At 35.8% G+C, this 21,119-nt stretch overlaps 1 protein-coding gene across 2 annotated transcripts in view; it reads left to right on the forward strand.

Moving 5' to 3' along the window:
- Window positions 1-18,436, forward strand: part of C5H12orf75 (chromosome 5 C12orf75 homolog) — a 41,610-nt gene extending 23,174 nt beyond the window's left edge. The window contains exons 3-6 of one of the 2 annotated variants that reach the window (XM_074271474.1): window positions 9,582-9,617; window positions 10,230-10,309; window positions 13,214-13,250; window positions 17,485-18,436. In XM_074271474.1, coding sequence (XP_074127575.1) covers window positions 9,582-9,617; window positions 10,230-10,309; window positions 13,214-13,218 — 121 coding nt within the window. In that variant the 3' untranslated portion in view covers window positions 13,219-13,250; window positions 17,485-18,436. The remainder of the gene's footprint in view (window positions 1-9,581; window positions 9,618-10,229; window positions 10,310-13,213; window positions 13,251-17,484) is intronic. The other variant, XM_074271473.1, reaches the window with a different exon arrangement.
- Window positions 18,437-21,119: the final 2,683 nt, after the last annotated feature.

A 21,119-nucleotide genomic window follows, 5' to 3' on the forward strand; every position in this document is an offset into this window, starting at 1 on the left:
TATTAATACAGCATGATTGGAAAATTAACATTATAGAGGATCATGATATCTTCTTGCCGTCATGCTCTCCCATTACCCTTAGATAAGTTAAACTTTTCCAGCTTAAAAATGTTATGAGAGATCTTGAGTTATATTGAGCTATTGGAAATGACTTCTGAGTGTATGCTGATTGGGAAAGTACCAGGTTTAGTTACTCCAGAATGTGAGAAATGCATGTTTTAATATGATATGTGTAGTATGTCTGTCTTTCTATACATCTATCTGTGTTGTAAATATGAGTATACTCAGACCACAGGATAACTCGCATCCATGGACAGATCCATATTATAAATCTAGAGAGGAGACCTTGTTTTGTTAGTTGTAGCAGGAATAGTTACTGTTCCTTGTTTAGTCATAGAACAGGGCTGGCCTTTATCTTTTATTTTTTTACAGCCACTTCCACATTATCAATCTATTGCCCTTAGCTGATATATTAAGTTGGATTTGGGGCCATAATTGCCCTAATGGCTCCTGGATTCTGGTGCCAAGAGCCTATCCCAGAGGGCTGTTTTATTTCCTTTAGTACTGATGGTTGGGTGTGGGGAGTGGCGTCTTAATAATTCTGGTGGGAAGAAGGCTTGATCTTGCATATGAGAGTGAGATGCTTGTTTTGGCCAGAGCACCTCCTCCCTACCCGTTACTCTACTCCGCTCTCCCCCTCCCATGTCCAAAATCACACAAATTGAGTTTAGTCTCCCAATTAAATAAAGCTTTTAGCTAGAGACTCACCAGAAGCCGGTAGAGTCATGTTGCCTGGGAGAAAGCATATTTGCAGGCTGGGACATTGCACAGTCACCCCTCGGGGATTAATTTTAAGAGATTTTTTTTAAACTAATTTTTACTTTGTCTGAATGCTTTTTATCTTTCCAACCATCCTTTGATTCTCTGGGGAGGTGCAGCTATGGAGAGCCCCAAGCCCCCTTTTATCAGGCAGCAAGGGAGGCCAAACATCAGCAGAGGAAGCATATATGTTGGGTCAGTCCCAAAAGGAAGCTATGGTGACTTCAGTGGGAGTTGATAATTTTGGTTAAGGTTCCCTTTCTCATGTAGCTTATTAAAGATAAATGTTGTTGTTGATAAGGTGAAAATCCAGAGCAGTGGAAATGATTCCCAGACTGAAAGTGCCCAGGAATTATGAGGGCTGGATTTCATAAACAGGCTGACATTAAATAAACTGAGAACAAAGGCAGTCTAAGCCAGGGTAGCTACTCTAGGAAGGGAAGGGAAGCCTCATAAATTGGCTGATTATAGATATTCATGGTCCAGATGGAGAATTAAATACTTTGCAGGGGGTGAACAGAGAAGCTGGATAGGTGAAGAGCTGATATTCTGTGCATAGTAGGTGCTTATTAAGGACTGATGGGCAGGAAATAATGTGGATAGAAGTGAATCTCAAATGCAACTTATAAAATGTATCTCAATTTGTCTAGTAGATCTAGATTGTAGATATTTTCTTCATTATTACAATTATATTTACTCTTCTGTTAAGCCTAAGTAATTAAGCAATATGTTTTAGTAAGTTCCAGTAAGATTTCCAGGGCTAGACAGAACTAGGTTTTTTCTTCTATTTTTTCAAATGAAAATCAGCTTGATATTCTTATGTTGCTTTATGTTTTGGAATCGCTGCTCCATATTATATCTTCATTGGAGTCTAAAACAATACAGTTTCAATTAAATTTTACAATTTTCCCCAGCATCTACCTTGTATACTCCTAGATACTATGGAAGTCACAAAAATGAATAGGAAATGTTCCTAAACTTCAAGTATTTGTAGTTTAGTAAGAGATCTGAATTACAAGCACTAATAATAATGACTCAAGGGAGAAGAAAAGTTCTATATGAGAAGATAAAGTACTGTGGGAGAGGGGTTACTTTTGGCTGGAAAAAATGAAGGAAAAATCATTTTTGGAGACTCACTTTGGCCGTTACCATGAGATGAAAGTTTTCCCCTCAAATATTCATTAACATGATCTTATGTGAATGTAGAGATTGCATGAGTGAACCTAAAGAATACAAATATTTGCTCTGATTGAGTTAGAAAAACTTGTTGAGTTACTATCTAGTTCTTGGGGCTTGGCTTTAAACTATGGATAGAGTTTTATTTGTGTGTGTGTTTTTTTTTTTTTTTTTTTTTGTTACTTCTCTTGATGCATCTAAATGCTTTCTTTTTCCCCTTACTAATACTATTTTATTTTTCCAAATACATATATAGTTTTCAACATTTTCTTTTTTTATGGTTACAATAGTTTTTTATTTGATATAAAAATTTAATCTCCTCTCTAATTCATTCTTTTTTTTCAAATTTTATTTGTTTATTTATTATTAAAGCTTTTTTATTTTTCAAACATATACATGGATAATTCTTCAACATTAATCGTTGCAAAACCTTGTGTTCCAATTTCCCCCTTTCCCTCACCCCCTCCCCTAGATGGCAAGTAGTCCAATATATGTTAAATATGGTAGAAATGTATGTTAAAGTCAATATATGCACATACAATTATACATTTATCTGCACAAGAAAAATCAAATCAAATCAGAAAAAAGTGAGAAAGAAAATAAAATACAAGCAAACAATAACAAAAAGAGTGAAAATGCTATGTTATGAACCACACTCAGTTCCCACAATCCTCTCTCTGGGTGTAGATGGCTCTCTTCATCACAAGATCATTGGAATTGGTCTGAATCATCTCATTGAACATTTATTTTTCTAAAATTTTGTGTTCCAAAATTTTCCCCTCTCTCTCACTTCCTTAAGACACCAAGAAGTCCAATATAGGTTAATCATGTACAATCCTTTTCATATTTGTCATGATGTTCAAGAAACATCAGACCAAAAGGGAAAAAATCACAAGAAAGAAAAAGCAAGTAAGTAAACAAAGGTAAAAATTCTATGCTTCAATCCACATTCAGTCTCCCTAGTTCTTTTTCTAGATGTGGATGGCAATTTCCAATGGATAGGGTTTTGACAGGTGGAGACTGGGGGAAAAATGACATTTTAACCAGAGGAAATGATATAAGCCAAAGCAAAAAGTCAGGAAAATGACTGGTAAAAATCCACTTTGAGATTATTATGGGTGAATATTGCCAATCAGTAGGAGTTAAAGACGGAAAGGTTGGTTTTGGCCACATTATGAGGTATTTATTTGAATGCTGCATAGCACACACACACATACACGTGGTTATATGAATAATATGTATGATACAATATATTATATAGATTAGGACTTTATCCTGTTTGAAATATTTTTGATCATTGTAATTTATAAGATTTATGTCTTATAAATTGTAATTAAGAGTTGTAATTTATATCTTATTTGCAGTGTTTTAAAAAGCAATTATTGAGAGATGAAAGTGTTTTTCCCTCATAGATTCTTTAACATTATCTTATATGAATGTAGAGATTATATGAATGTAGAGTGTTCTTTAGGTTCACCCATTTGCTCTGACTGCGTCAGAAAAACTTGTTGACTTGCTAATTCTCAGGACCTCATCTAGTTATAAAGTAAAAACTTGGAGATAGAAGGGTAAGGCTTCTAAACCTAAAGTTATTTAGGCTTTTTCACTTCTAAGTTGAAATCCAACTTCAGATGTGTACCAGCTGTGTGACCCTGGGCAAGTTATTTAAAGTCTACCTCAGTTTCCCCATCTGTAAAATGAAATTAATAATAATAATAATGCCTACTTTCCAAGGTCATTGTGAAAATCAAATGAGATATGCTTTTAAAGCACTTAGGTCACTTTCTGGCACATAGTAGATGCTATATAAATATTGACTATTATTCAGGGGTTCTCAAACTGCGGCCCATGGGCCAGATGTGGCCCACTGAGGATGTTTATGTGGCCCCCTGGGTTATGGCAAATGGGCTGAGGGGCGGAGACAGAGTGTGAGGTTTTGTTTTTACTGTAGTCCGGCCTCCCACAGTCTGAGGGACAGGGAACTGGCCCCCTCTTTAAAAGTTTGAGGACCACTGATTATGATCATTTCAGAGATAGGTTTAGGAATAAGCTAGAAGAGTTCTGACATAGGTGGCTTTTGCCAGATCTTTTCTTCTTGTCTGCCTTTTGTTCTTGAAGAGGCTTAATGACATCAGGAACAAGATACCTTGATTAGATTTAAGGGAGGGAGGGCTGTGCCTCACTTTCCCCTCCTGAGCCATCTGGGCCCAGTGGTCAGATATAAATCAAGATGACTAGAGATGGCCCTGAATGCAGTGGGATACTGTGACTTTCATAAGTTAACATCTTTCCCAGGTTTGATTGAGGCAACACCCATTTAGTGATTAAAGGCTAATTAAGAACTGAGGCAAAAGATGGCCTAGTTTGACTTTGGAAAAAAAAAAAATCAATCTGGGAAGAAAAGGCCCTCTGAGTTTCTGGCCAGAATCAAAGCAGTTGCTATTTACACTCACTCTGAACCACCAAAACCCAAACAATGAACTGCCAGACCTCTGCTGATTAACTTAATTTTTCACAGTCTAGCCCACACCACCTTAAACTCATGACTGAGCCCTAAATTATATACCCCTTTTCCTCCTCAATAATACTGTATAAGTGAAAAAAGGGATCAGTGATTTGACAGTCCATTCGTAATAATATTTATTTGCTTCTGTATCCCTGGTACATGCACACCAGAGAGACAAATGGTGGCCTTATATAAGTTGGCAAACATTACCAGCAATGACTTGCATGCAAGAGGAATAAACAAACAAAAAGAAATCCCTATTTGAGCCCTTTCCTGATCTCCTCCTTCCCTCTCCCCTCTGATCGTAGCTTCTTCTAATGGTACCGTGCCAAAATTGTCGTTCAGTCGTTTTTCAGCTGTGTTTAACACTTCGTGACCCTTTGTGGGATTTTCTTGGCAAAAATACTGGAATGGTTTGTCATTTCCTTCTCCAACTTATTTTATAGATGAAACAAACAGGAGTAAGTGACTTTCCAGAGTCACATAGCTAGGAAGTAAAGAGGCTGCATTTGAACTCAGATCCTGACTTTGGGCCTTGTATTCTATCCAGGGTACCACCTAGTGCCCTTGCCAGATTATCTTGTTTATCTTCTGTATGTATGTGAATGTCTCTCTCTACAGACACGCACACATATGTGCACACACAAATATGTTTGTACACATGTGCACACACATGTACATAGTACAAGATAGGTAACTTATTTTATAGATGAAACAAACAGGAGTAAGTGACTTTCCAGAGCCACATAGTTAGGAAGTAGCTGAGGCTGCATTTGAACTCAGATCCTGACTTTGGGCCTTGTATTCTATCCAGGGTACCACCTAGTGCCCTTGCCAGATTATCTTGTTTATCTTCTGTATGTATGTGAATGTCTCTCTCTACAGACACACACATATATGTGCACACACAAATATGCTTGTACACATGTGCACACACATGCACACAATACAATATAGGTATATCTACACATGCATGCACCTATACACATGTATATTTTACACATGTATATACCACACATGTACAAACCTATTAGTGTATGCATCTATACATGTACACACACATGGGTGTATGTATACATTTGTATACAAACAACATATCCTTTTAACCCAACACTAGCTGTTGGTCATTTCAGTCTTGGCCTACTCTCTTATTTGGGGTTTTTCTTGTTGGAAATGCTGGAGTGGTTTGCCATTCTCTTCTCCAGCTCATTTTACAGATGAGGAAACTGAGGCAAACAGGATTAAATGACTGCCCATGGTCACATAGCTAATAGTGGACCAAGGTCGGTTTTGAACTCAGAAAGATGAGTCTTCCTGACTCTAGGCCTAGCACTTGATCCATTCTGGCGCCACCTAATTGTCCTGTGACCCTCTGACTCTGACTCTGATTCTGAGCTTAATCCCAACAGCAAAATTGGTTTTATTGTGTTTTATAGTCCTCAATAATTCATTATATTCTAACCCTTGGAGATTAAATCACTAAACTGGCCTGGAATAAACATATTCACTATGCTGATATCCCTGGTACCAATAGGCAACTAGTTTATAGAGAGAGCATGGGATTTGAAGTCAGGAAGATGTGTTTAAATTCAGCCTCAGATATTTACTATGTAACTCCAAACAAGTCTCTTAACCTCCATCTATCTCAAGTTATCTCCTTGTAAAATGGGCACAAACATAGGATCTACCTATCCGTGTCATTATCACATGAGATAATATTTGTAAAGACATTTTGTAAACCTTATGTAAAGATTAACTATTATTATTAAAAGTCTTAGTGGAAATCCTTCATTGTGTTAGGTGGATTTTCTGTGGACTTTGACAGGAATTCCCAGGATAAGAAGACAGAGATAGTTGTGATCCTTTGTTGGAAGGGGTAGACCAAGAAATTACAGCTTCCTTGAGCTTGAAGATTTGGTCATCTTGGTCACTACAGATGGGTCTGATCACTTAAAATGGGGAGCACAAATGGTTTCAGTCCCCAGGATATTAAATAATTGTTGTGTTTTAATTTTTCCCTTATTAGGTTTTGGGATTGTAGTGGTGGAAGAAGGATTAGGCTGAGGATTTGTTGTTATTTAATCATTTTAGTTGTGCCAACTCTTCCTGACCCAATTTGGGGTTTTCTTGGCAAAAATGTGGGAGTGGCTTGCCATTTCTTTTATAGTTCATTTGCCAGGAGAAACTGAGGCAAACAGGATTAAATGACTTGTTCCGGTTGAGGATGGGGCTTTATTAATGGAAAGAACTCAAGTTCTTCTGGAAGCTGTGCAGTAATGTTTGACTCTGCCATTAGTTGAACAGATTGAATAGTAAACAAGAGGATTTGACTCTGTCATTAGTTGAGCAGATTGAATAGTGTAGACAAGAGAGGAAACTTGGTAAACAGAAACCTAATAAGAGAAAAAAGATGAGCCTTGGCAGAATTTATGAAATTCTATTTCTCTTCAAAACTCATTTGCTCTTTAGAGCTTCCAAAAGGACCTCATTATACTTTCAGTCAGCCACTGGGGATGGGACGCAAGGAAGCAGCCAAGTAGCAAGTTGTTCTTCCTCTTGATGGGCATGGCCAATGTTATTATCACAGATTCAGAACTCTACTTTGAAATCAATTTTAATTAAGAGTAGTAAACAACAGTTTTAGACCATATTGATTAGCACAGCATCATTTTCTAACACGAACACTTTTTGAGTTGAAGAAAGATCCTTGTTCATGGTCAGATTTATATGGTAAACAATTGGATAGAGAATGAAATAATCAGTCTACATAAATTAGACTATCTATAGGGTGTCCCAAAAGTCTCAGTGCTGTTTTAAGTTATTAAAGCTTCACTATATATCTGGAGGTGGTGACTAATTAGGTGAAGCTAATTAAAAGGGATTTGTTGTTCAGTTGTTTCATCATGTCTGATTTTTCTTGACCCCATTTGGGGTTTTCTTAGCAAAGACATTGAAATGGTTTGCCATTTCCTTCTGCAGTCCATTTTACTGGCGAGGAACTGAGCCAAACGGGGTTAAGTGACTTGCTCAGGCCCAACCAGTTAGTAACTGTCTAAGACCAGATGTGAACTCAGGAAAATGAGACTGACTCTGGGGGAAGGCGAGAGGAGAGAAGGAAAGGAAAGGGTAGAGGAGGGAGAGGAAGAGAATAGACAGAGACAAGAGAGAGACAGAGAGGCAGAGACAAAGACAGAGAAACAGAGAAAAAGATTTGACTTACTGTACAGCACTAGCTTTGGGACCTACTTCAAGAAAAATTCTTCTTCTTCTTCTTCTTCTTCTTTTTTTTTTTTTTTTTTTTTGTAAATTCAAAGATAAAATCTGGAGGTAAAAGAAGATTTCTTTCTTTCTCTCTTTTTTAATTGAGGCAAATGGAGTTAAGTGACTTGCCCAGGGTCACAAAGCTAGGAAGTATTAAGTGTCTGAGGCCAGATTTGAACTCAAGTCCTGCTGATTTCAGGGCTGGTGCTCTATCCACTGCGCCACTTGGCTGATGTTATGATTATAAATTATTACATAAATTAAATATGAGTTATTATTATGATCATAAAAGCAGTGCTCTAGAGCTAAAGAAAATCTCTGAAGGCATTGAGTCCAATCCCCTCATTTTACAGATGAGGAAACTGAGTCCCCACAGAGCTAAAGTGATTTGTCCAAGGTCACATGGGTAGTAATCTCACTGCTTTTTTTTTTTTTAAAGCATTCTGTTGTTGTTGAACCATGTCAAGAAGCCATTAAAAGATTCTGTGTTAAACCTTGAAAATATTGTTAGGATTTTTATTCCAATCTACCCATCGTCATCATTAGCAGCAGCATTGATATATTACTTTAAGATTTGCAAATGCTTTAAAATCTCATTGATTCTCATAATAGCTCCATGAAGACTAAATGCTTGCATCATCATCCCCATTTTTCAGATTAGGAAACTGACAGGGAGTAAGTAGCTTGCCTGAGGATCACATGAGCAATAAGCATCTAAGGAAGGATGCAAAATCTAGACTCTCAAGTGTAGAACTTTTCCACTGCAGCTAGATGTAGCTGGTGCTGCAGTCTCCAGATTCTAGACTTGGCCAGGTAGGCTCATGAACGCATATAATAAGTAGATATATTTCCAGGGATATTCTCGAAGCCTTTCCAGCCTGATGGAACCCACCAAAGCTTGTGTTCTGTTGGCAATGCCATAAGGAAGTCAAGCTCATGTTTATACCATGGTCAGGCTCATGGTTAGTCTTTATTCATCTTTACATTTCCAATGACTAATAGAAAGCAGGTACTTAATAATATCACACTGTAGATTTATTTATTGTGGAACTCTGATCTGCAAAAAGCTGACTTTTGTCACTGAGTTTGAAGTTAAGAGATAATGGATACTTAATGGAGATCGCTTTGTAGTATTTTTGTCCCTCCTTCTCTATCACCTCTTCTTCCTCCCCCAGGTTACATAGCATGGAACCCATTTGAAACAAAGTATTTTAATAAAAGGAAACAAACTTGTTACTCTTTTTTGTTTTAAGAAATCCTTTAGGTTTTCTTAATTCTTTTTTTTTTTAAATATCATACCTATTTATTCCCTTCCACTCCTTTCTGCACATTGAGTGTTTCCTTGTTACAAAGAAATCCAGTTAAGCAAAGCAAGCAACACTGTGATCTAGTCTGAAAGGGTATGTAACTTTCTACATCCATAGACCTCCACCTTTTTTTTTTTTTTTTTTTTTTTTTACCAGAAAGAGGTAGTCAAGAAATTCATCATTATTTAATATCTTGTAATTATTGCTTCTTCATGTGAGTGCCAAAATTTTTTAAAATATATTTTCAATTACACTGAAAATTGAGGTTTTTGTTAGTTGTTAGATTTGTATGTGAATAAAATTTTATTAAATAGAAAAATCATTGTAATCTTTCTTTACCATATTATATGAATGACTGAGGTTGGGACTAATTCTTTAAGTAAACACAAGTAGTTTATGTTTCAGGAAAATGGAATAGGATTTAACTCTGTGTTTTTCCATTACTCTATCTGTAGCCAGTGATTTGAAACTATATAAATTGTGGTTCACATTTGATGTTTTTGATCTTTTAGGACAGAAGAATCCATCACAGATGATGACAAGAGAAGGTGTGTTTCTGATTATGGCTGATTTTCCTTGGGATGCTTTTGCCCATTTGATAGATTCATTTCAAATCTGGTCTCAGATATTTGCTAGCTGTATGACTTTTAACTTCTGTGCCTGCTTTAGTTTCCTCAACTATAAAATGTGGGTAATAACACAAGGTTGTGAAGATCAAAAAAGATAATAATTGTAAGTTCTTAGCTCAGTTCCTGGCACATAGTAGGTGTTAAATGCTTATTTCCTTCCTTTCTTCTATAATAAAATGAATACTTGATAAATGTCCATTTATTCTGCTTAATGTAGGACATCATTCAGTTTCCCCAAAACAATGGTAGCTTGAATCTTTGACATTTTTTTTTTTGCTGAGACAATTGGGGGTAAGTGACTTGCCCAAGGTCACACAGCTAGGAAGTGTTAAGTGTCTGAGGTCAGAATTGAACACAGGTCCTCCTTCAAGGCTGGTGCTCTATTCACTGCATCACTTGGTTGCCCCCAAATCTTTGACTTTTGAAAAAGGAAAGCTGACTTTATTTTGGTGACATCTAAAATTGCTTCTATAGAGATATGGAAATATTGACATAGACTTGAATTCTGTGTACCTGCTTTATTCCTTTAAGGAACTACGGAGGGGTCTATGTTGGCCTACCCTCGGATACTGTTACAATGGTTACCAATCAGACAAAGAGTGCAAGAAAGGGTATGTTGTATTTATTTCAATGCTTCTATTTATTTTTCTCTCTTAAAAACATATTTCAAATTGTAGTTGACTTAGACCCATAATTATTTAGCTGCAAAAAATTATTTATAACTACCCTCATTATGCCCATTAGTTGAAATTGTCCAACCCTTTTAGAAGCCAAATTCTGAAATAAAATTCAGCTTCTACTGATACTTATCTTCTGTGGCAGCACCTTGTACTTTTAATGCCATCATTTGGGGAATTAAAAAATCAGCATTGAGATCTAATTATGTAAATTTGTAAAATTCTAAAATTATTTACAAGTTGAGTTTCTATAACATGACACAAAGATGAAGGATTTGTGAATAAGTGAAATAGTGTTTCTTTATTAGCAAAAAAATTTTCTTCTGAATTTCTTAAATGTGCACAGCAAAGAAGGATATTGGCACCAGTTGTATAGCATTAAAATATTTTAACAAAGATATGATTAGAGTTTTAAAATCTGCTCTTTGACCTTTTTAACTCTGATCAAAGTTAGGGATGTTTTAAGTGAGACCCAGTAATAAAGATTATTTAAAAAAATTTTAGAACTTGGAAGTAATTTTATTTATTTTTAATACACATTGCTTTATGAATCATGTTGGGAGAGAAAAATTAGAGCAAAGGGGAAAAACCATAGGAGAGATTAAAAAAAACAAGCCCAGAAAAGAAGTGAACATAGCATGTATTGATTTACATTCAGGCTCCTTAGTTCTTTTTCTGGATGCAGAAGGCATTTTCTGTCCAGAGTCTATTGGGATTGCTTTGGATCACTGAAATACTGAGAAGAATCAAGTCTTTCATAGTTGATCATTGCACATTCTTGCTGTTTTTGTGTACAGTGTGTTTCTGGTTTTCACTCAGCATCAATTCATATAAATCTGTCCAGGCCTTTCTAAAATCAGCTTATTCATCATTTTTTATAGAACAATAATATTCCATTACCTTCATGTGCCACAACTTGTTCAGCCATTCCCCAATTGATGGGCACCCACTCATTTTCCAATTCTTTGCTGCCACAAAAAGAGCTGCTACAAACATTTTTGCACATGTGGGTCCTTTTCCCTCTTTTATGATTTTCTTGGGATAGAGATCCGTTTATGACACTGCTGGGTCAAAGTTCTTTGGACATGATTCCAAATTGCTCTCCAGAATTCTTGGATCATTTCACAACTCTACCAACAATGCATTAGTGGCCCAGTTTTTCCACATTCCCTCCAACATTTATCATTATCTTTTCCTGTCATCTTAGCCAATCTGAGAGGTGTGAAGTGGTACCTCAGAGTTGTTTTAATTTGCATTTCCATTATCAATAATAATTTTGAGCATTTTTTCAAATAATTATAGATAGCTTTAATTTTGTCATCTGAAAATTGTCTGTTCTTAACCTTTGACCATTTATCAGTTGGGAAATGACTTATATTCTTATAAATTTGACATACTTCTTTGTATTTTAGATATGAGACCTTTATCAGAAATACTAACTATAAAGATTTTTCCCAGCTTTGCACTTCCATTTTAATCTTGTTTCTGTTGTTATTTTTTGTGCAGAACTTTTTTAATTTAATGTAATCAAAGTTGTCCATTTTGCTTTTCGTAATTTTCTCTAGTTCTTCTTTGATCATAAAATCATCCCTTCTCCAAAAATTGGATAGGCAAATTTTCCCTTGTTCTCCTAATTTATTTATGGTATCATCCTTTATGCCTAAATCATGTACTGATTTTGACCTTATTTTGGTATGAGGTGTGAGATATTGGTCTATGCCGAATTTCTGACATATTATTTGTGGAAGAAATTTTAAATCAAACTCTTAAAACTGTAACAAGTAACCCAAAAATCAAATGAGAGATGTAACTTAAGTTAGCTCTAGGTATCTCACCTATAATAATTTATGAACAAGAAGTGGAGTCAAAGACATCATCCATGTCACGTATGATTGGAAGGGGAAGTGGACCAGTCATTTACTGAGAGCTAGGGATGACAACAGATAGTCCAAAAGCTGCGTCATAGCCATAAATTATGAAAATACTCCAATGAGGAAGTCCATAGTATCAGATAAGCAAGGGAGGATTTATAGTAGGATATGGATATATATTATATATAGGATAGGCTGCAATCTGAAAGGGTGGAGAGACTGCTTCCATAAAAGAGAATCTGCAAAATTATGAGAATCAGAATATATATATATATATATATATATATATATATATATATATATATATATATATATATATATATATATATATATATGAGGTTGGACTATTCTCAGTAATATTGGACACACAGTCCTGTCTGCTCTGTTTGTGCCCATATGAGCTTTGCCCATTATGGTCCCTGTTGTTTATTTTTCATTCTTAATGAGGACCATAATATCAGGGAGGGGATGCCATGACCTGCAAGAGAATAGGTTTGCATGAGGGAGGGCTATAAAAGGTCACCTTCCTCATTTTCCCCTCCAGAACCATCTGGGTCTAATGGCCAAAAGAACAGAACAACTAGAGGTGATCTTGGATATAATGGGATACAATGGCCTTTTTAAGCTAAGATCTGCAACAGATCTTTCAGTTTATGAAAGAAAAGACTACTGTATAATTATGGTAAAACACTCCATATATCCTGTAGGTTGGGGCTTCTTCATTTTTTTCCACTTGCAGACTTTTTTCACTTGAGAAATTTTTATGTGATCTTGGATATATAGATATATAAAATGCTTAGATGAATCAAACATTTACTGTTAATAAACCATAATTTTGTGACTCCCATAATTAAGTGTGACTCATTTAATCATATGATCCCATAGTTTGAAAAGCTTTGCTTTAAGTTGAAAAAGTAGCTAACGCTTATAAAGATCAGAGCACTTAATTCTCTTCAATTTCTTTCAGATTAGAAGACATTACATCCTGATGCAATAAATAAGAGGTATGACATCTTTGTAAAATCTTGACCTACATCTCATATGTATAATGAAATATTCATCACATAAGGGTGCTTCTCATTAGCATCAGCAAGTATATGGAAAGTATATAGCCAAGAATACCTATATCCAGATCTTCTGAGTTTGATACTTATTAACTGTGTGACCCTGAGGAAACCATATAACCTTTGTGAAGTTCAGTTTCCTCATCTGTAAAATAGAGATAATGCACGTCGCTGAGATAAAAGTCCTCTGAACACCTCAAAGTGGCTTCTATGTGTATTTATAATATGGTTTATAAATGGGAGTTATCATTAAGGTATAATTGTAGGAGTTATCATTATAAGAGAATAGACCCATTAAAGCACTCATGTCGTCAATGTGAATGCTGTCATGGGCTGAGACTCACAGACTTACAGATTTGGGCTATGGAAGATCTCTAAATCCCTAATACATGCTGTAAGGAAAAATGATAGATCTGGGAAAATAATTGAAATAATTGCTGAATAGAACTGAGGTCAAGCCCAGCTAGAACTGAGCTTTAGGTAAGAGTGAGAATGGAAACTTGATGGGTAAAGAAACCTTGAGTCAATGGAGGTTTTTGACAAGGACAGGAGAAGCTCTGGGGGCACCGTGAGAGGGAGTTGGCAAAGTCTTTCTATAAATATGGAGGGGCTATAGGGCATCTGTGATAATAGGGAGTTCAGGAGGCAAAGCATATTTCATAGGCTTAGATGGTCAGCCAAATGTAGAGAAGAGATGAGGTCAGAATTTAGGTAAGGAGAGTGGAGACTTAGACCCAAATAAGATGATGGAGACAAAATTAAAATTAGGAAAATCTCAAAGAGATTTTTGTATATCTTGGACCCTTTCTGGGGAAGCCTAAGGACCCCTCTTCAGAATCATATTTTTTACTTTTACTTTTTTATTTTTTTAACCCCACCTAATTTGTATTTTTAAAATTTCAGTAATATTTAATTTTTCCTATTATATATGTTATATATATATATATGTATATATATATATGTATAGTTTTCAACAGAAATCTTTGTAAGATTTTGAGTTCCAGATTTCTTCCTCCCTTCCTCCCTTACCTTTCCCCTCCCAAAAAGTCAGAATCATATTTTTAAAAAATTGGAGGAAATGCTAAATTTCACTTAGAAGTGAAAATAACTATGTAGAATATAAATATATGATATATAAATAGTGAAAATTAAAATGTCATTTCCCCCCTCCTATCCAATGTTCACCGCCTCCTTGAAATCTATCTAGAGATCCTCTCCCCCAATTTAAGAACCCCTAATCTAGAAATCTAAGGAGTAGGAACCAAGAAAAAGAGAAGTCTGGGTCGAGAGGGATGGGAAACCAGACTCACAGGGACTGGGACAGAGAAGCCAATAGCAACATTGACTTTGGTAGTGAATCAGTCTCATCCAAAGCGGGGGCTCTTTACATGTTTGCTCCTCAGGCAAATTCCTAATACATGCTGTAAAGAAAGATGATAGATCTAGGAAAATGATTGAAATAATTGCTGTCTATATTATTAAAAGGAAGTTAGTATGGGTTTGTCTGCCAAGGTCAAGGCTGGCTGGGGCTGAGCCTTTAGGTAGGAGCGAGGATGGAGTAGAGAAACTTGGGTCAGTGGCGGTTTCTGACAAAGACCAGAAGAAGCTCTGGGGGCAGCCACTTCTGCTGCAGTGACGGGCCTTCCCATTTTGGGGTTTTGCCATTGTAAAGAAGAAGGTGGAAACTCTTCCCAGATAGAAGTAAAGGTTCCTTCTATCATTCCAAGAGGGCTTGGGTGAAAAGTCTAAGAACCCCACCATTGGCACCTAGAGCTGTGGATTCCATATTGTCCACCTCGGAGGCATTTCAAATTTTATTTTATAGGACTTTTTAATAAGGCTGTAACTCCACATCAGACCAGTGGATCCCAGGAATACAGCCAGAAGGGCATATAGAGGTCATTTAGAACAACCCCCTTCTTTTATAGAGGATAGGGGATGATGGAATCTGCTGCCAACTTCTCCAGGACAGAGCTGTTTCTTGTTTACCCAATAATGAAGGTAATCCAGCTCCAAGTAAGAATAGCAGCATTGATACATTCTGTATCAACACAGTCTCCTCCACATGACTACTGGCTCGAATCCTGGCCTGTGTAATTGTTGGCAGCTGGAAATAGTATGGCCTTAGTGATTGTTATGGTAATAATAATAATGATGATGCTTCTTCTTAACCCCTTTCTGCCTGATTTTTCCCCATTCTTCCACTCTTTCTTATAGAATAATTTTATTTTTGCTCTTTTTTTTTTCCTGCCAAAATATGCCCAAATATGATATCTGCTCTCAGCCTCAGTTTTCTTATCTTTAAAAAGGATCATCTACTCTCTCCCATCTTTGTAACTGAGTCTGCCTTTGCTTTATGGAACGTGATACATGAGTTATAAAGAGTAACTAAATAATGCCCAAAAATCCCAGTGAAGAAAGTTTTGGGGATAAATAAATAACAAGCTGACTTTCTCTAATGAAATAATACCTCGCATTTGTTTGGTGTTTTACAGTATTCTTTCCTACAGTATCCTTTTCTTGTTATTAATCCCACAGGGTAGGTAGTATACAAATTATCCCATTTTATGAAGGAGGCAACTGGGACTGAATCTAATGAAATAATAGCTGACATTTGTTTGGTATTTTGCAGCATTCTTTCCTACAGTATCCTTTTCTCATATTACTCCTATGGGATGGTTAATTACATATTATCCCATTTTATGAAGGAGGAAACTGGGACTGAAAGGGTGACTTTTCCAAGGTGATACAATTAGCAAGCATTGGAACTGGGGCTTGAATTCAGATCCTGAATTCCAGTTTTTTCCCCTCCAGTACAAATTTCCTAGAAAACAGTGGAGAAGGAAGAATGAAATCTAGGCACATAAAACCTGAGCAATCCACTTTCCCTCTATCTGCCTCAATCTTCTCATCTATAAAACGGGTGTAATAATAGCATCAACAATAGATCAAATAAGATAATATAAATGTAAAGTGCTCAGCAGAATGCAAGGCACATAGTAGGCACTATATAAGTGTCAATTATTGTCATTATTATTGTACTTAATACAGTACCTGATACTCAGCACTATTATTCTTATTGAAAAAGGTGCTGTACTCTGGGAGCAAAGCAGAACTGAATTAGCCCAAAAGAAACATGAGATGTGCAAAATGAGAAAAACCACTTCAAATGTTCATAGGGACTATTTGTGTCTGACCTGTGGCAGAGCACTCCAAGCTCTCATTGATCTGATTGACCACAGTCGGATATACCGTAACTCGACTCTAACAAAGCAATGCCATTTTGGTTCTCTTTGAGTATGAAGGACAACAACCAACCAATGTTTAATACATTGTATGCACTAAATAAATGTTATCATTTTTATTATTAATGCCCATTCCGCACACACAAGAGAGAGAGAGAGTAGCTATCATAAGTCTGTACTCCTATTTATCTGCTGAATTATGAAGACTTTAAATTGTATTGGAGTTACTTGTTCTGATTTAAATATTTTCTCAGAAGTAAATCTGACTGGATATGTTAGCTCTTTTAACTCAATAATGTTGAGCTGTTAATGAGGGCTCTTCATGTTAAAAGCCTTTCAAAAAATGAAATGGGTACTTCAAGGAGACAACTAATTTTTGCTCATTTTATTTGCATTTTGAAAGCTTTGGTTCCTTTGGTCTTGAAAATATTAGTGCCATTTTTTTTCTTTTGCATTTGATTTTCTGTTAGCAGCAAAGCTTCATTTATTTTATTTATGAGAGTATTGCAGTCTCTTTTTTCTTACCCTTAAAAAACTTGAACTTCATTTGTATTGGGAGTTTTGAGGGAGGAACTCCTTCCACCAATGTGGGTTGGCAGTTGCCCTTCTACATAGAGGCTCAGAAAGTTGCTTAGGCATACTGAAAGGTTAAAATTTGCTCAGGGTCACACATCAAGTATGGACATAAATCTAGGTTTTCCATACTCAGAGCTTAGCTTTCTCCATATTGCTGCCTCAATGAAAAGAAATGCATTTATAAAATAAAATAAGAATATAAAATTTATAAAATGCATTTATAAAATATAAAAGAAATGCATATATAAAATAAGAATATTTTCACGTTTAGGCTAATGCATGATGGTTTAAAGTCTTAGACTCCAGCCTACTAACCTTTCTCCTCTTTCCTCTGTTCCCTTGGCCTTTTGTAGCTTACTCATCAACATTTGGGAAGAACTTAGTCACACAGGAGACGATGACATCTTGTAGACATTTTCAAGAAGGTTCTGGACACCCTAAATCCCAAGTGTTGGAAGGCAAAGTTACAGTCAAAACTTGAATGCAACTGAAGGAGCAGGAAATCACTGGGACACCGTGCTCAGAGTATGGACACCTTGTGAAAATCAAGTTCATCAACTGTCCTGGGGCAAGCCACTTTAGAAAGAAATCAGCCTAAGACCAGTAGATAGCATGCTCCCCCTCACTGGGACCAGAAGGGAGAGCTCATGAATTATAAGTCCACCAATACATTTTTCGATGGCTTTTATATGATAAAAATCTTCATTCTATTTGTAACATAATAATGAGGCACTGTAAGGGAATTAATGAAAAACCATACATTTGACATCTATAATCTTTTAGTGCTCTCGGTACAAATTGAATCAATTTATTTTTGGTTGGTAAAATCTTAAATTGATCAAGTAACTAAAAAGGTTTGAGGTTCTCATGGCTATTTTTGTCCCTTTTATACTACTGGTTTTCAGTCTTTTAAAGCATTCAACTGCTCAAAAGAACTTTCTTTTTTTTTTTTTTAAAGAATAATGTATTTCGTTGCAATGTGTTTTTTTTAAGCAGAATACTGATTTTGCATGTTCTGTAAAAACTTTGGTTAACCATCTCTTTTCTATGTACAAAGGCTCATGTATCCATTGCAACTAGTCTTCTGTTCTATCTCACTTTCATTATGACCTTCCCAGAATTTAGGTCATCACAATATTATTTACTTCTTCAAAATCAGTAAGGATAACTGATGAGTAACTAATGGGCTATTTGGGAAGTATTTCATTTGCTAATAACTAAGTTTCTCTGCTAAATACTATGCTGTAATTTGCTATGCTATTTACCAGTGTAATTAGACAATTAAAACATTTATATTCCTCTTTAGTATGGATTCTTAATTCTCTTCTGCAATAGGATATAGCAAGAAACATCACGTATGGTAAATGTGTCAGTGAAATTTGTTCATTCACTCATTCGACAAATTAAGCACCTACCATTGCTATCAAATAATTTCCACTCACAGTAAATTTGCATCCTAATGAAGGAAACAGCAAGGATATGTTCATGTAAATATGCACACATGTACATATGCACAAATGGTCCCATATATGGATGCACATGCAGTAAAGTTTAGATACATATGTGCTCATGTATGTATATATTTACTTGTGTGTACGTGCATTTATACACATATTTTTATATGTATGTATATATGTGTATACACACACATACAAAGTAGGGAGTTTGCAAGGTAGGGCACTAGATTCAGAAAAGCTTTCATAGAGAAGGAGGGCTTTGAGCTTGATTTTACATAGCTAGATCATATAATAACCATAAGGACACAACAGTCCTTAAGTAAAACACTTGGAACTTTTTGAGAGGAGATAAATTTTGATAATTTATTAGCAAAGTAGTTCATAAAAGTTTGAATTTGCACATTCCCAACTGAATTTCCCTGAATATAAATTTTTCTTTATATTTATATTAGTATAATTATCAAGATTTCAGTGAATTTCCTTGAATATAAATTTTTTTCATATTTTTATTCATATCACACTAAAGCTCTTAGCACAGTGTCTGGCACCTAGTAAGCACTATGTAAATGATTATTATTATATATTATATGATATTATTTTATATATTATATAATATTACATATATAATATAAACGTTATGCCACTTTTTTCCTTCAGCTAGTCATCATTTAATGAATTGTCTTGTATTTCTTATAAGGTAATTACACTTGCTATCCACTTACCTTATTTGGTTATCTTGAGGTTAATGTTTCCAGGTCTCATAAAGGTGGTGCTTGGGATATATATGCTAAAGCCAAACTAAAACAAAACCAACATGGATAATTGACAACTCCCTATTAGAGAATTGCAAAAGAAAAATAGAAAGTTGGTAGTTGTCTGAAAATCTTTGAATTTAAAGGTTAAAATCTACCTTAGCCAAATACTTTCCCTGGCTCTTCGAGATTAATGCATGAGAAAGGTTGATTTTCTTTTGATTCACCAGGGCTGAAAAGGTAAATAGAAAAGATGATCAGTATAAGGGAGCTGAATGGGGAACTAACTGTAATGGGTTTGGGGGGACAAAGGGAAAATGCCAGAAAGGGTTGACTGAAAAGCATGAAGAAAAGACCTGTTTCTATGTATTTTTTCTCTCTCTTTTATTAAAGGAACTGGAAGGGAAAGATCAAGCTAAATAATGTGTAAAGGTTAAGTCTTGCAAATGAGAAATGCACATCATTGTGTGCTCTCCATGCTGCAGAGATCTGGAGGAGTGGGGAAGTTATATAACCTCTTCACTGAGACATAGATTGTCTCAGCCAGTTTGGGAGGGATTGACCCTCCCCTCCATGTTGATTGTGAAAAGTTCTTACATAGAACTGTCAAATACACAACATCTGAAGTAGACAATAAAACTAGCACCGAAAAGAATGGATGTGATTTGAAGGACACAGTAGAATGGAAGGTGAGTCAGTCATATGACCCTGGCTGCAAAACAAGGATCATGGTAGATTGAATGAATTGATCTTTGTCTTGGTAATCAAGGGGCAATGCTTTATTATATTTAGTTTTCTTTTGAACATCCATCCTTACCCATGCAACTCATTTTAAGGTTGACAAAACACTTCCTTCATACTTTTGCAAAGTAAATCATGTTGAGTCTGACTATACCCATTTTGCAAATGAGGAAACTGAGACTAAAAGATAAAGTGATTCTGCATGATCCTCCTCTTTTTCTTCTTCCTTCTCCTCTTTATCTTCTTCCTCTCCCTCCTCCTCTTCTTTCTCTTCCTCTTCCTCCTCCTACTCCCCCTCTTCTTGCTTCTCCTTTTTTTTTTCTTCTTCCTCTTCTTTTTCCCACTTTCTCTTCCTTTCCCTCTTTTTCTCTTCCACCACCTCCTCCTCCTTTTCCTTCTTTTTGGTATTATGTATTTCTTTAACCTATGAACCCTTTCTTATGCATAAAATAAAATGCATTGGACTACAAAGGAAATCATATCAAAATAAAAATGTCACTCTCCGCCTCTTCCTAGTTCATGGGCCTCTTGAAATCTATCAATGGATCCCAAGCTGAGAACTTCTGCTTTTGATGGGAAAATGAGAGAAACTAAACATTTTAAATCTGAACACGTTTAAAAAAAAGTATTGTGATTAGATTTTACAAAGAATTCTATAGAGTATAGAGAAATAAACTTAGGGATAAAAGACAGTGACATAGGAAGCAGTAACAAAGGAATAATGTCAGGAGGGGAAAAGTGACATTGACAATGTGGATAGGGCCACTGAATCGTGTTTAACTCCAGGTGCCATATTTTAGGAAGGACAGTGATATGCCGGAATGCTTCCCCTATGGCTCCCCTTTCCCCCTTCTTGCCAGTGATCCTCAAATTGCTTATGGACTTTTTCCTGAACCTTATCTTTGCCCTTGTTTCTCACTTTGTTTTGTCAAGGGTGGGTGGATACATATTCAGCAACTGGCTTTGACCCTAGTGGGGACAGACGAGATTGTACTTTTAGATTTAATATGTATTTTTAACATTTTCCACATCACTTTT

This window comes from Sminthopsis crassicaudata, chromosome 5 (genome assembly GCF_048593235.1).
Source record: "Sminthopsis crassicaudata isolate SCR6 chromosome 5, ASM4859323v1, whole genome shotgun sequence".
Lineage (NCBI taxonomy): Eukaryota > Metazoa > Chordata > Mammalia > Dasyuromorphia > Dasyuridae > Sminthopsis > Sminthopsis crassicaudata.